This window comes from Trypanosoma grayi (assembly GCF_000691245.1).
Source record: "Trypanosoma grayi strain ANR4 Tgr_327_V1, whole genome shotgun sequence".
Lineage (NCBI taxonomy): Eukaryota > Euglenozoa > Kinetoplastea > Trypanosomatida > Trypanosomatidae > Trypanosoma > Trypanosoma grayi.
Genome location: NW_008825946.1, coordinates 1 through 14,453, shown reverse-complemented (window position 1 = coordinate 14,453; position 14,453 = coordinate 1). Strand labels below are relative to the sequence as shown.

Here is a 14,453-nt window from a genome sequence, read left to right as displayed (position 1 = left end):
AAAAAAAAAAAAGAGAAAAAATAATAATAATTGGTGAAGCCTTCTAAATCCCTCAGTTTCTCTATGTTGTGGATGATGCTCAATGATGCTACAGATGTCTCCACTTGCCTTTCTGATCCTTTCCTGTAGGCTGTTTTGTTTTTTTTCTACCATTCTTCCCATTTCTCATTCTCCATGGCTCTTTCCATGCCCACGCCTTCTTCGGTGGCCATCACACCCCCGTTGCGTTAATTTTTCCTCACCTCATTGTGTGTGTGTGTGTGTATGAATATAATACGTATATATATATATATAGCGATAGACACAACAGCGTGAGAAGGTGTAGGCCATAATGACTCAGCCAGTAGAACAATCCAGAGCACTACTCACGTCGAGGGGGACCCCGACCTCGCCTCGTACGCGCGGAGCCGCGCGCTCAGCTGCCCGATCGCCGCGTCCTTGCGGCCGAGGAATGTGTGGGCGTCGTGCAGCTTCGTGTTCGCCTCCACGAGTTCCTCCTGCAGCCGGCGGATGTCATCCTCGTGTGCGGCAATGCGTGCTGTGAGGAGCCGCACGGTGCCCTGCAGCTCGTTGTTGAGTTGCTCGCGGTAGTGCGCCTCATCGCGCAGCTNGTGCGGCAATGCGTGCTGTGAGGAGCCGCACGGTGCCCTGCAGCTCGTTGTTGAGTTGCTCGCGGTAGTGCGCCTCATCGCGCAGCTTCTCCTTCGCCGCGTCTACCTCTGCGAGCATGTCCTCCAACTGTGTGCGCTGCCGCTCCGCCTCACGGTGGGCGTGTGCCATCTCCTTCTGGCTCTGCGCCCTCGCCGCGAGCGCGCGGTTGAGGTCGGCGCGCAGGGCGAGCAGCACCTCGTCCATGCGCCGCACGTCCTCCTCATGGTGCTCGCGCGACTCGGCGAGTTCGTCCTGCCACGACCCCGCCCGCATCGCCGCATCGCGGTGGAGCTGATTCACCTCCTCTCGAAGGCGATGCAGCTCTCCGTCCTTCGCTGCTGCCACCTCACGTGCCTTTGCAACGTCACCGCGCATCTGTTCCGCCGCGAGGCGCAGCGCCGCCAACTCTGCTTCCTGCCGCTGCTGCAGTGACTGCACGACCGCCTCATGTGCGGCTGCGGCACGTGCCGCCTCCTTCGCCTGCTGCACCGCCTCCGCTCTGGCCGCCTCAAGCGATGCTTCGAGTTCGGTAGTACGCTCTGCTGCTGCTGCGAGGTCGCCGCATTTATGCTGTAGCTCTTCCTCGAGTTCTTGCTGCCGGGTCTGCGCGCGGCGGAGTGCCGTTTTGTGAGCTTCCGCCGTGTCACGTGCGTCCTGCGCGCTCGCTGCTGCCGTCTCGAGGACGCGGCGCTCCTCCTCTAGCTGCCGCTCACATGCCTGCTGCCGTGCCGCTGCCTCTGCGAGGCTGCGTTGCAGCCGCTGGCATTCTGCCTCTACCTGTGTCTTCTGTGTGCGGCACAGCGTGGCATTTTGCTCGAGGGCGGCGGTGAGCTCCGTGGCCTCGCGTTCGCGCGCATCAGCGGCTTGCTGCATCTCATCGAGCAGTCGCTTGCTCTCTGTCCGTGTAGTTTGTAGCGCCTGTGTCTTGGTCCCCACCTCATCGCGGAGTCGCTGCACCTCCAAGTCCCGTTGCAGGATTTCCTGCTGCAGCGCCTCCACTTCAGAAGTGCAGTCATGCAGCTGTGCGCGGAGCTGTTCAATGGTGTTTTGCCGCTCCTGTCCTGCTGCCCGCTCACGTGCGCGGTGCTCGACCTGCAGCGCCTCCAGCTCGTTCGTCAGGCGGTTGACGGCACCCTGCAGGCCATCCGCGCGCACGACGACGAGGTCACGCTCCGACTCCGCATCTTTGCGCGCGGTACTCTCATCGGCGATCTGCCGTCGCAGGCTCTCGATGGTGTTTTGCAGCTGATTCACCTTTGCCCAGTGCTTTTCCTGCAACTCCTCTCGTTGATGCGCTGCTTCCTCCACTACCGCCTCTTTTTCCTGTCGCAGCTGCTCCACTGTGTTGCGCAGTGATTGGGTGAGCTTCTCCTCATTCTTCAGCAACTTTTGTCGGGCCTTCTCGTGCTGCTCCAGCAGCTGTTCGCGCTGCTCATTCGCCGTCCGCAGCTCCTCACGAAGCCCCTCCGATTCCCGCCGATATGTTTCCTTTAGAGTTTGGTGCTCCATCGCGTATGACTCTTCTTGCAGCCGCAACCGCTCGCCCAAGCTGCGTACCTGATCCTCCAACTCCTGCCGCCGCTCCTGCTGCGTCGTGGCCGCCTGCGCCATGCGGGCGGCAAGCTCCTCGTTCTGCGCCGCCAACTCATCAACACGCCGCGCGTGGCGTTGGCCCACTTCCTGCAACCGCTTCTCTACATCGGTGCGCTCCTTCGCGAGACTCTGCTCGAGCTGCGTCACCTTCTCTTCTAGTGTCTGTGTCTTCTCCTCGAGGCTTTGGCGCTCGCTGAGGAGCCGCTCCCGCTCCTCACGGCCGGACTGCAACGCGTTACGCAGAGCCGTAATCTCGCGCCCCTCCTCTGCGATGAGCGCCTCCGTCTGCTTCCGGTAGTCGGCCATAATTTGGCTCTTCTCGTCGCGCTCCCGCTCGAGCAGGGCGAGTAGCTGCTGCTTGCGCTGTGTCGCCTCGTTCGCCATCGCTGATTTCTCTTCCATTAGGCTCTCAGAGAGCCGCTTCAGAACGGTGATCTGCTCCATCAGGCGCTGCGTCTGCTCTGCGTGCTCTTCGCGCAGTTCCTGCAGTGCGTCATCGTAGCGTCCCTGCGCGTGTTGGTTGACGTCCCGCTCACGTGCGAGTGCCGCACGGAGGGTATCGATCTCTGCACCTCGTCGCGCGCACTCCTCGCGCATTTCGGCCAGCTCCCGCTCTGCGGTAACGAGCATCTCCCGAAGTTCAGCGTGCCGCATTAATGCGCCTTCATTCCCCCCTGAAACCGACAATGGGCTGCGGTTAGTTGTGTGGTGGTTATAGTTGTAGTTGGCAGGCGAGTTGTGATAGTGAGAGGTGCACGACGACACGTCCCCCCCTCGGGAAAGCTGCGCGGCGGAACGACGAAGTGTGTGCGGCTCTTCCAACGCCGTTTCTTCCACCCCTCCTACTGTTTGCGTTGGTACTGATAATGCTGCTGCTTCTACTGGTGTTGCTAGTACGCCGCCCCCATTTATTGGAGGCGACGGCGACGGCGGTGGCGGCGCGGCGCGAGTGCAGACCTTGTCGTCGACACCGAGAAGTGCATAGGAACCGTCTTGGCAGGAGGAGTTCTGGAGGCCGGAGCTGCTGCCGGCAATCGCGCTGGTGTTCACGGACATGTCTCTTGCCTCCCTCCCCTCCCCTCCTTTTCGGTCTCCAGCTTTCTATAACGCTATATTTTGCCCGCTTTTTGTTTTCCTCGTGATTCGGTGCAGACTATTCTTGTGAGGAAGTGCCTCCTCTCTTCTTGTGTTTGTGTATGCACGTATATGCGTTTGTGTGTGTGGGTTTTCACAAGAGGAGAAAATATCCAAAGAAGCATTTACACGACATTCGGAAAAGTGATACAGATCCATAGGGGGAGTCGCACCGCAATGCGGTAGATTTCTGCTGGTTTTGATGGGGTAGAGGAAGCACCAGCCAAAAAAGAAAAAAAAAAAGAAAAACACAGGAGCAAATGCATATCGTATACAAAAGCATAGCAATTGGTTGGTATTTGTGGCCTCGGTATTGTATTTCCCTCGGTTCCGTTCCACAGCAGCATGTTCCATTCCTGACAATCAGTTCTCAGTTTAACAGTAACTTTCTCAACATCATACGACACGTGCGACGCTGTGCCGTATCGGGTGAGAGCCGGGCTAGGCCCCAAAGCGTCCATGCGTTCTTCGAATTCAAAGACAAAGAACGCTGCAAGAGCTCCACGCCCTTTTCTTGTTGTGCAATTGTTCTGGCGTTGAAGCGATCCCGCAGCGGCGGCTTCTGCTGCTGCTGCTGATGATGATGATGATGGTGTTGTTGTTGTTGCCCCTTCGCGTAAAGAAGGCCCAACGATGTGAGGGCCCAATCATTCTCTGGGCACCGCACCGCCGCGTACTCCCACCATTGCCTGGCAACGCTGTCACATCCCAGTTTCGCCGCAGCTGTTTCAGGGTCGGTACCAAGGCCGTAACGAGACATCTCCCCCAACCAGTACGCGGCACGGGACTCCCATTGCTGATTGTCGAGGGGTAAGATGCCGCCCTTGTGCCCTCGTGGATACACCGAATGTGATTCTGTCGCCTGCAGCACGGCGAGGAAATGGCGGCAGGAGCCGAGATAGCCTAGGCCGCTACACGATGTAGACGTCGTTAACATCTTTACACGACCCATACCACACAACGCCCCTTTGTCACTGGGATCGTAGGAAAGCACTGCTTCAAATAGTGCGGATGCTCTTTCTAAGTGACGTGGGGCATCCACACTATTGTTAGTATCACCACCGCCACCAGGAACAGCTGCAACGGTAACAGTGGCATTAGTTGTAGCAGCGCCACGCCCTCGGCCGTGCGACGCGCTGCTCTCCCATCGGCACCACTCCCATAACCCAGGCGGGGAACCGCGAAGGGCCAGAGCATCAATGCCAGTTCCTCCGGAAAGACCACAGTGGTGGGAGTGCAGGTGTGTCCAACCAAGTCCCATGGCAGCAGCACGATACAGCGGGTTGGTGACGCACCGTGTGGACTCCAATACACCAAGGAAAGCATCTGCAGCATCTGCCAGGTGCCCGCCCTGAAGCAACTGTTGGCCATTCAAACATCGCGCGAGAGAGTTGTGTGTACAAAGTTGCAGTGCCTCATTTAATAGATGATGCTGTCCTACGTCGACTTCACTCTTTGATTTTGCGTTACCACGTAAGAGAAACTGCCATGTGAACCATTGGCTCTTCATTCGCGCATGTGCGTGGTCCCAAACCCACCGCGTGGGGCCTTCCAGTTCACTTACATTGTGCATCCCACTGACTCCTGATGTCGGCGTACTGTTCAGAGGCCCATGAAAGTCCGCCCGCTTCTCGATGACCCACCAGAAAACCAATACACTACTTACAAAGCGAACTGCCGCCTCCTTGCTGCTCTCCCCTTGTCGCACATCATCCCAAACGAAGGAGAGACTGCGTCGAAGAGTGGCCCCCTTTGATATGGCAGCGATGCGGACAGGCGACCGCACTCGCTGTCCTTCTGCTTCCGTACGATAAGGGTCTTCTTTCTCTTCCTTGCGTATTGTCGGCGCCACACCACTTTTCGTGAAGACAAAGGGACGGTCCGTGATGCTGTCGATATGAAGGTAGCGCTCCAGCATACTGTAGCGATGACGCCCTTCAATCACTGATTGACGAAGCAGCCCTTGCAGCTGCTGCTGTTGCTGTTCTTTTTCTTGATGATGTGGATGCCGATCCAGTATCACGGCACGTCGGGAGAGAGATATATAGCTCTCACACAAACCGACATGCGCGAGCAATGCCAATGCATGCAGAAGTACGGCCTCTTGCTTGATGACAGGCGTCTCTGTCTTGTCGCCCGTCTGTTTCCCACTCCACCACGGTGTGAAGGTCATTTCTTGTGTAATGGAGCTCGTCTGTGAAGTGCTGGTCGGTGGTGGTCCGTCGCACTGTTCCCTCCTCAGCACTTCAACATCGCGAATGAGGCTGCGGAACGCGTTTGCAGCAGAGCTGTACTGTCGTGTCACGCCTAAGCAAAACCACCCTGTGAGGAGCGAAGCCACCACAGACACGGACGACGGGAATTCTGTCATTGTGTGTCTGTTCTGTGCACTCCACGGTATGGCCGCATCACGACGCCAACCGCAGGCCTCGGGTACACATCGCATGGCCAGCCCGACGAGTCCCCCACAGTCGTCGGCCATGGCATCCACGACGGCGAGCGTAATGGACTGGGAAAAGAAAAGCACGGGTGGATGATTCTCAGGTGTAGGACCGATCTGGCAGAGGTGACAGTGGAACCACTCCCACTCATGCCGCAGTGACGCCACACCGCTATCGATGTCACCCAGTGAGCGGCTCTCCACAGCAGTCAAATGACCACGGCGGGTAGCTCGTTCCGCCTGACAAACAACGACGGTTTTCAATGTGGTGACACTCCGCTCCATCCAGTACACAAGCAGACGCAGTGGCGTTAGAAGGAGGGATGTATCGATTCGCCTTTCAGCCAGCGGCTGCAAAGTGAACGATGGACACGTTGTGGTGTAGTTGAGCACATCCCCTGCCAACGCCAGAAGCTTTTCAAATTGTATGGGGACTATGCACCCAAATAGAACAGTACACTGTATGCGCAGCTGCTGCATTGATTTCTCAAGCGTCACCATAAGCATGCGTGCGTCGAGGTCCACGGCACTGTTACCGCCCCCAGCAACAAAAGCATCATTAACAAACAATGCGTCTTCCTGGAGAGCATCGTTGCTACCGTCAACTGTTTCATGGCGCCACACTTCTGTCTTCTCTGGTAAAACACTATCCGCACTCTTCACTACGTTGGACCCAAGCAACCCACTGCGGCGCATTCGCTCGAGAAATCCGAACAAAATTGTGTAACTTGGCTGTTCCTTCGACACGGGACGGTTCACCCCGTAGTGGTCATCGTCGAGAACGTAGAAAGGATAGCGTGGATCATCCGGTGCGGGGTTGGCCGACTCAGGCTCCACAACGCGGAGAACACCGTTCAAACGCCTCATCTCACCAAAGGAAAGAATGCGCACGCCCCCGCCCCCACCACCGCCGCAGCGCTCAATCACATGGAGAAACTCTTCGTTCAGACTGACCAGCCACTCCCTGTTGTGGTCGCCGAGAGTGGAAAGTACATGGGAGGGAACGATGCCACCAAAACTCTGGTAGTACCTCTTCAGACCCGTCACAATACTCGCAATAGGCGCCCCAAAATGCGGTGTGGAGTAGAAAACTACACCCCGAAGCGAACGCAGCAGTAACTCCGCTTGCATGGTACGTACGTTGTCCCTTTCACTCTCCTCCCCCCCTTTACGCATAGCCACTGCCAATGAGGCGGAGATAATCATCTGCTTGACCACCAAGCCACCCAACGAGTGCACAATAAAAACGACAGGCCGCTTACCGACACCCACCGCGTCAGAGAGGAGACGATCCGCAAGATCCGCGGCACAGCGCTCCAATGTTTCTTGTTCTCTCTCGTTTTTCAACGAGACCGAATGGGGTGGCCCTGCGCCACCTTTCAAAGCACTTTCGGTGCTGCCGCCTTTGCATGCCCTGGCTTCTGCAGAAGGATCACTGCCACCGAGCCAGGTCCCCGAAACCCACCGCCGGATAGAGCCCGTGGTCCATTCGCCATCCTCTTCCTGATCCGATTCCTCTGATTTCTTTTTCGCCGTTCGCACCGATGATGACCACTGCCACAGAGTGTGGGCGTATCCAGCAGAGAGAATGCGACACTGTGGGAACTCCTGCGGGATAAACACCGCTGGCCACAGGAGGCCACGCTCATTTGTCCAGCACTTAAATTCCCCGCTTCCAAGCCCGTGCACCAGCACAATGTCAAAATCTGCGTTGGCAGATGCCCCGTTGAAGAGGAGAAACACTCGCTCGGCAAGGGGAGGGTACGCACTATCCGACGGCGGCAAAGGCATGCCACGCGTGTGCGCACCGTTGTCGCTCCATCGAGCCGCGGAAACTTTCATGCCGCTTAAAAAGGAATGGAAAGATCAGACTATATGTCTCCACTATATGCGTCTCATTCTGTATTGAAATGGTGCACGTGTGCATTTGTGAGCGAGAAATAAATGGGAGATGAGACACAAGATCGAATGTGCATGGGAAAGCTTATGTGAGAAATTGCAAAGAAAAAAACAGCAATATAGAAAAAGAGGGGCACAAAGCCGCTGTGAAATGCCACCAAATAAGCATAAACACACACATACACACACCCACACACACACACACAAAGTAGAAACAGAAACAGAAACAGATAAATAAATAGCAATCCGTGTTTGAGTGGTTGTCATCTTTCACCACAGGATGACACAGGGAAGTGACGGAGGAAACAAAAAAATCACACCGGGGGTGAGAAGACAACACTAATCGATTCCATATAGCGCATCGCTCCTTTGGCTCGCCGTGCCCACATCGCCTTCGAGTCCCTGAAAAATGTGTCAGGATACTCTTTCTCCAGCAGCGTCGCCTGCGCCTCCACTGCCGCTACCAAACGCTGCACGAGGCAAAGCAGCTCTTTCTTAGACTCATACAGCGGAGAAGTAGTGGATAGAAAGAACCCCTCGTCCTCGCGCTTCATCGACAACAGATCGTCAGCGACCTCTGCGTTGCACGTTACGCTTTGAGCCCATGAACGCATGACAGAGAGGGCCCATTGGGCAACGCCACCAACACCACTACCTTTATCTCCGTTCCGAGACGTTGTGGTGGGCGATGGCGGCGCAGGCATGCGGTAGCGATGTGTGCGGTTTTTTTCCGCAATGTCATTGGTGAGCGAGTCGCGCAGTTCAAGCACACGTTCACGAAGGCGCCAAAAACTCTCAAACCCAGCCTCCAGTGCAGCACGTTCCTCTGGCGAGAGCACCCACAGAACATCCGAGGCCACCTCTCGCGACGGCGGGCGGCGCATATTTTTCAACATTTCCACTACCTCTCCGGCCTCGAGAACGTACTTGTTGTAATGCATGCGATGATATTGTAAAGATGTGGTGTCATCCTCAGTGACGCATGAGCTCCAATACAGACGGAGGGAATCCCGAAGGTAGCAGAACTCACGGATTGTAGGGCGAAAGACAGCGCTCATGCCATCTGAACTTCTTCGGGTCAACGACACCTCAAGCTGCTGTAGGCGCTCAACCTCAGCGTTGATGTCACGAACAGTTTCTCGCAGCGCCCGATAATAGGCTGGAATAAGCAAACGGCGCTGCACTCGTGGGTCAAAGAATGTATATTCCTGCAAGTAAAAAAGATTCGCCTGGTCCTGGAGAGCGCGAAAGACACTCGTGACATCGTGCAACTCATAGCGTGTCACACGAATCGTCCGCGTGCTGCGTCGCATTGGTGTGCCAGAATCTCTTTGAACAGATGAAAGTGGCTCAGACGAGTTGCTCGACTCCTGGGGCGGTGATTGCAGTATGGGCACGGCATCAGAGACGTGAGGTACCAATGCTCCAGTGCCTTCATTCAGAGGACCTATACGTCTGCTAATTGCCCCCTCACCTCCCTCTTCTGGAATTTCTTGCAGAACATATTGACCTGCCGACGGAACGGCACCCTCCCCGTCGAGTATACCCACAATGTCCGACACCCACACGAGGAGGACATCAAATGCCTGCAAAAATTTTGTGTAGGCCATACGCACCCGGCGCGTATCCGCAGCACTTTCCTCACCGCCATTCTTTACCGAAGCACCCTCTTCGTGGTGCTGTTCGCCTGTGGTTAGTAATCTTGTTGAAGAGTTTGCATCCTGACCATCAATATTTGTGCTTCTACCAGGCGTCACCGCTTCACCTTTTACACTTCCCATCCTTCCCCCTTTTCCAAGCGTCACCACCGTGAAAACGTAGTCGTACTTCTCATTTATGCTAGTCAACGAAGCCTTCCCTCGCCGCAGTCGGTGCCGCACAAACCGCATCATCGCTTCATGGGGGCGAAATTGGGCCTTCACATCACGCAGCGGGTCACTCCCCACCGCAGTACATGTTGAATGCGACCCAGGAACCACTGACATACCACCGCCATGGAGGTAGCTTATAGGTAGCCCTCCAGAGTCTGGCCCAAATGACGGCCGTGACACATTGCTCTGTGAAGAGGGTGTCAGTTGCACAATAAAGTTATTGATGGTTTGGACGTCCGCAATAAGAGCAGTACAGGTGGAGCTGAGTAGTTCCACATCTTCGCTAGTGCAGCCGGCGCGACGCGTCGCGAACCCAACGAGTACCTCTTGATCCCCTATCGTTGGATATACAATCGCCATATTTGCCCCACCCCTAATGCCTTCAGAAATGATTTATATATATATATATATATATAAATATATATATGCCACAAAAATTCCTTTTCACATCACAACAGCAGAGCAGTAGAAAAAAACAACAACACCAGAGGAAGAATAAAAGGAGTGAGATGACTACAAAGAAAAAAAAATACATCCATTAAATCAGCCCTGTACTGTCCCCCCACCCCCAGATGGTATATCGATGAGAACTGCATGCAATCAGCACTCCTTTTTTTCTGTGAAGTTTCAGAAGAACTATTTGGCGTCATTTCGCCCGGTTCGCACCACAATTTCACCAATCCTTTCCCATGAGTGAGAAACACAGGTGGGGAGACGCTGAAATTAGCAAAACCCCAATTATTCCCTCATGCTCTTGGAATTATATGCTTCCCATTCATCCATCGTTTTGAACGGCCTCGCCACGATGTACTGTGATGTCCCAAAGTGCTTTTCTTCTGTTTTAAGAACGGTCAGACCCGCGAGGCGCATGTACCGTCGTATATCACGGTTCCACCAACATCCCCACATCTTTGCGTGGCGCGGCGCCCACTTATCTAGATAATCGTTCAAGCGTGACCATCGCCCTTTGCCGTGCTCAAGCAGAAGAAGATGCCCACTCGGCTTGCAAACACGCGACATCTCCCTCAGCGCACGTACAGGGTCATCAAAACTGCAGAGACCGAACATATCCACGACTGTATCGAACGTATCGTTCTCGAAGGGGAGTTGTTCAGCTGCGTAATTTGCCACAGCAAACATTTGCCTATTTGCTTGTTCCCCATCCTTTAGCTGTTGCGCCGTCTCCTTCTCCGCGTTGCGTCGCTGGAGTTCCGCCCGACCTTCCTTAGAAAGGAGCGGTAGCATGTTTCCAGGGAGGGTACCCTGCAATATGGGGGCCACTGTTTCTCCCGCGATAGCGTAGCCTTCATCATCGACAAGCGGTGTAGACGACACCTCCATAATGCTACCATCAGAGTGAACTACCTTCCGCTTTACGACACCGCTTCTTATGGTGCGCTGCGGCTCCCCATCATGATGTCCCAGTGTGGAACCAATCGAGCTCGTGCCTTCTTTTTCACGATACCCTTTTACCGCATCGAGAATGCCCGTGACGTCGTAGTCGGGGTAACGATATGGAGAGTAACCGTAGCGTTGTTGAATCTGCTGAGCTGCTGCTTCCACCATTCCAGGGGAGCGATCACTCAATATCACCTCCACCGTATCGGCACTGTTTACTACATCTGCCTTCTTCTCTTCTCCCAGAGCCTTGTGGGTAGTGGCGGATTGAGGCTGCAGCACCGCATCGTAGTACGACGTAATACCACCACATCCCGCACCCACCTCTAAGACACGGCCACGCACTAAGCCTTCTTCCCGCAGAAGCCTTCGCCTCCAGCGGCTGATACCCAAGTAAAATTCCTGCCCGCGTGTCTTTTTCTCGTAGGTGCTACCATGTGCTAGAGTGTTGTACTGCTGGAGACGCTGCTGATTACTTACGGTATAAGATGGAGGAGGACTAAGGGCTACGCCAACGACATACGCAGTTCCTGTGAATACCGTTGCACAGGACGCGATGAAAGCAATGCGTCCAAGCATCATTTTTAAGTCTGTACCTATCGCTTTGAGTTACTATAGAGAGACCACTCCAGTTGGATACACAGCAAAATAGACACAGTAATAATAATAACAAACCAAGTGTTTGTGACAAAAAAAACGTTGAACCTCTTAATATCAAGAAAAAATAGTGCCAGACACACAACGTGAACAGCATATATATGTATATTGCGAGCGGGATACAAAACAAGTTGGCAAGTCAATACAACTACCTATCCCTTTCTTTTGATCCCTCTGGATTCTACGCCAATCTATCGGGTGTTCCAGGTGGTGGAGCACGCCCCCGTGTCTTCACGCTACCCATGTCAAAAAACTATAATTTTCCCACTCCCATCAAACTAGGCCGGGAGCATCGATTCCCGCGGCCCATCACCACTAACACGTTCCTCCGGTTTAACTCTCTCTGGAAGTTTGTGGTTTGGAATGCTCAACTCATTCAGATCGGTTCCTATTTTATCAACCTCCATGTTTTCATGAGACATTAACTCTTCAAGGAGACTCTCATCGTCAAACCCGTCAAGCGGCCGCGCCAAAACTTCATTGATGCGACGCGCCTCCTCCACCGTTTCTGCCGTGTCATTCATCAACTCTGCGATGTCATCAACATTAAGCATTGAATTCAACCTTGAGAGCTCTTCCTTGCCGCTCTTTAGAGCATCGAACACCTCCACCTCAATTTGACTAAATTCAACCGTATCGAGCAGCTTTTGGATATTATCAAGCATGTCTGTAACATTTGCAAGTTGTGTCCGCTGGAACTGTTCTCGCCTCAGGCAATACAGTGCTTTTCGGCGATTTCCAGAACGCAGAAATTCAGCAGCTTTGATGCGCTCCTCCTTGGCAGTACTCTCACACCTCCTCATCGCTACCGTGAGTTTATCACGCTGCAACTTGAGCTCTAACTTGGCTCTGTCTGAAGATGTGATGACAACTCTTGGAGCATTGGGTTGACTACTGTTTTTACTACCGTGGCTACCCATTGCTGATAGACACTACCCCTAAGAAGACGAGTGCCGTAAACGAAGCAGAAAAAAAACATGAAGCCAGCAGCAACATCCTCTCGATATGACAACAACACGACACATCTAAGGTCCTACCAATAAATAATAATAACAAAATTAGAAAAAAACATGAACACAATAATACATTGAACATCCATACAGGGCCGTTTAATTGGAATTAACGGGATGACTGAATGACCCGAAAGCGAAGTCGTGACAAAAGATCAAATACCACACCAACCTTGAAACCAACATTGTACGCACACTTAATTAAGTGTACCAAACATTAACAGGGACAAAAATACAATACTATACTGCGAATCGTTGTTACATCCATCGATATAGAATAAACACCCTCCATCAACTGATGATAGGACAAAAAAAACGTAAAAGACACATTCAACAGACAAAATCATCCTGATTTTACCAAGGAATGTCAGACACCATGCAGCAGTTACAACACAGCCATAGTGCTGGCTCATTTCAGTGGACAACAGAAGAGAAATAGTTCGGCGTTAGCAGGATCAGTGCCTCTTTCAAAGAGATTAGCAGCACAAGAGCGCTCAGTGCTAGTCAATGGAGTAAAACAGATAAGTGAATCCAGTTGTTTTTTTCTTCTTTAACACTTTTTATTGGTGTGAACTAGAATGGTAAAGGAGTCTCACTTTAGTAAAATAACACACACATAAACTTCATCCAGTCTCCTCGCGGACGTGGGGAGTTGCCATCATCCCAATAAAGTACCACCACAAGTGGTAGCACGTCCATATTTTCAATATCGAGTTACACACTGGCATATGGCTATCCTTGCCTCTTAGTCCGCTAGGAACGAACGGCTAAAATGATGAACATCAGATAAAACAAATGTGCACCGACCTGAGGGTCCCTCTTTGCGCAAATAACAGATACGCAAAACACAGTATATTATTCATTTCCTTCGGGACAAGAAGGCAATCAACCCTTCCAGTGAGACAAAGCAACTCTAGAAGCTGTACAGTCTACTGCAAGGAGCTCCATGCTACAAAACACACCAGGCGGCGACATTGGCAACTTACTTCTGATGGGTGTCCTTGCCTATGAAGAAATACACGAATCCCGGAAACAAACTCCGTCTGCCAGATGCTTCGGGGAATAATACCAACAGGTACAATCAAACGCACAAGGAAAGCTTATATGGCATACAACAAGTATGCTGTAGTGTCAATCCCCCCCAAAAAAAGTGGTTGGACGGTGGATGAAAGAATCTTTGCGTACGTACATTCAAAAACCACTCAAGCCCCCTCCAAAAAAAAAAAAGTCGACAAACACCCTTATTATTGATCTGAAATCGTCGCTTCTCCTATAAGCATTAACCATCTCCAGAGAATCTGCTTCGACCACAATATATATTCCAGTCATGACACCAGGACAGCTCGTATTTACCGCTGAGAGAAGCCTACACCAACCCATTTTTTTTTTTAAAAGACGCGTTTTGTTTTTTCATAGCACGTGGTGGCTCTGACAAATTCCAATGACAGGTAACAGAATAGAAGCCCTTCATTTCTCTTGCCAATCACTCTTTTAAACACCTGCTCCTCAGTTATTTCTTCCATGAGAATTAGAAACTGGCGTAAAACCACACGCCAGAAAAATATCGAAATGACTAAGAATAGTCTAGATACTGCTTCCCCGAAAGCAAACAGAAGAAACATATGCCATTTTTCCTGTTTAGGCCTCGCCAGATGTTGCCTTCAAATCAATAGTTGAGAGGAAGTCCCATTCATTAACCCACCTTTAATACAAAGGAAAAGTGAGGACCACCAACGCCTTCATCCCGCGCCAATCGCTCACCAGCGCGTCGCCCACGGAATGCGCAGAACGCCCCCCCCC

General features: G+C 52.8%; 5 protein-coding genes across 5 annotated transcripts; all 5 read right to left on the bottom strand.

The window, feature by feature from the left end:
• Positions 1-597: 597 nt before the first annotated feature.
• DQ04_03271040 (kinesin K39) lies at positions 598-3,300 on the bottom strand (the record flags this gene model as incomplete). The annotated part of the gene is made up of 1 exon (XM_009312685.1): positions 598-3,300. The coding sequence occupies one exon, from the start codon at positions 3,298-3,300 to the stop codon at positions 598-600; it is 2,703 nt and encodes a 900-aa protein (XP_009310960.1).
• A 448-nt stretch (positions 3,301-3,748) lies between these two features.
• DQ04_03271030 (putative protein SERAC1-like) lies at positions 3,749-7,609 on the bottom strand (the record flags this gene model as incomplete). Its single annotated transcript, XM_009312684.1, has 1 exon — positions 3,749-7,609. The coding sequence occupies one exon, from the start codon at positions 7,607-7,609 to the stop codon at positions 3,749-3,751; it is 3,861 nt and encodes a 1,286-aa protein (XP_009310959.1).
• Positions 7,610-8,031: 422 nt separating this feature from the next.
• DQ04_03271020 (variant surface glycoprotein 3275) lies at positions 8,032-9,948 on the bottom strand (the record flags this gene model as incomplete). The annotated part of the gene is made up of 1 exon (XM_009312683.1): positions 8,032-9,948. One exon carries the CDS (start codon positions 9,946-9,948, stop codon positions 8,032-8,034), a length of 1,917 nt encoding a protein of 638 aa, XP_009310958.1.
• Positions 9,949-10,326: 378 nt separating this feature from the next.
• DQ04_03271010 (hypothetical protein) lies at positions 10,327-11,568 on the bottom strand (the record flags this gene model as incomplete). Its single annotated transcript, XM_009312682.1, has 1 exon — positions 10,327-11,568. The coding sequence occupies one exon, from the start codon at positions 11,566-11,568 to the stop codon at positions 10,327-10,329; it is 1,242 nt and encodes a 413-aa protein (XP_009310957.1).
• A 353-nt stretch (positions 11,569-11,921) lies between these two features.
• DQ04_03271000 (charged multivesicular body protein 6) lies at positions 11,922-12,563 on the bottom strand (the record flags this gene model as incomplete). The annotated part of the gene is made up of 1 exon (XM_009312681.1): positions 11,922-12,563. One exon carries the CDS (start codon positions 12,561-12,563, stop codon positions 11,922-11,924), a length of 642 nt encoding a protein of 213 aa, XP_009310956.1.
• Between the last annotated feature and the right edge of the window lie 1,890 nt (positions 12,564-14,453).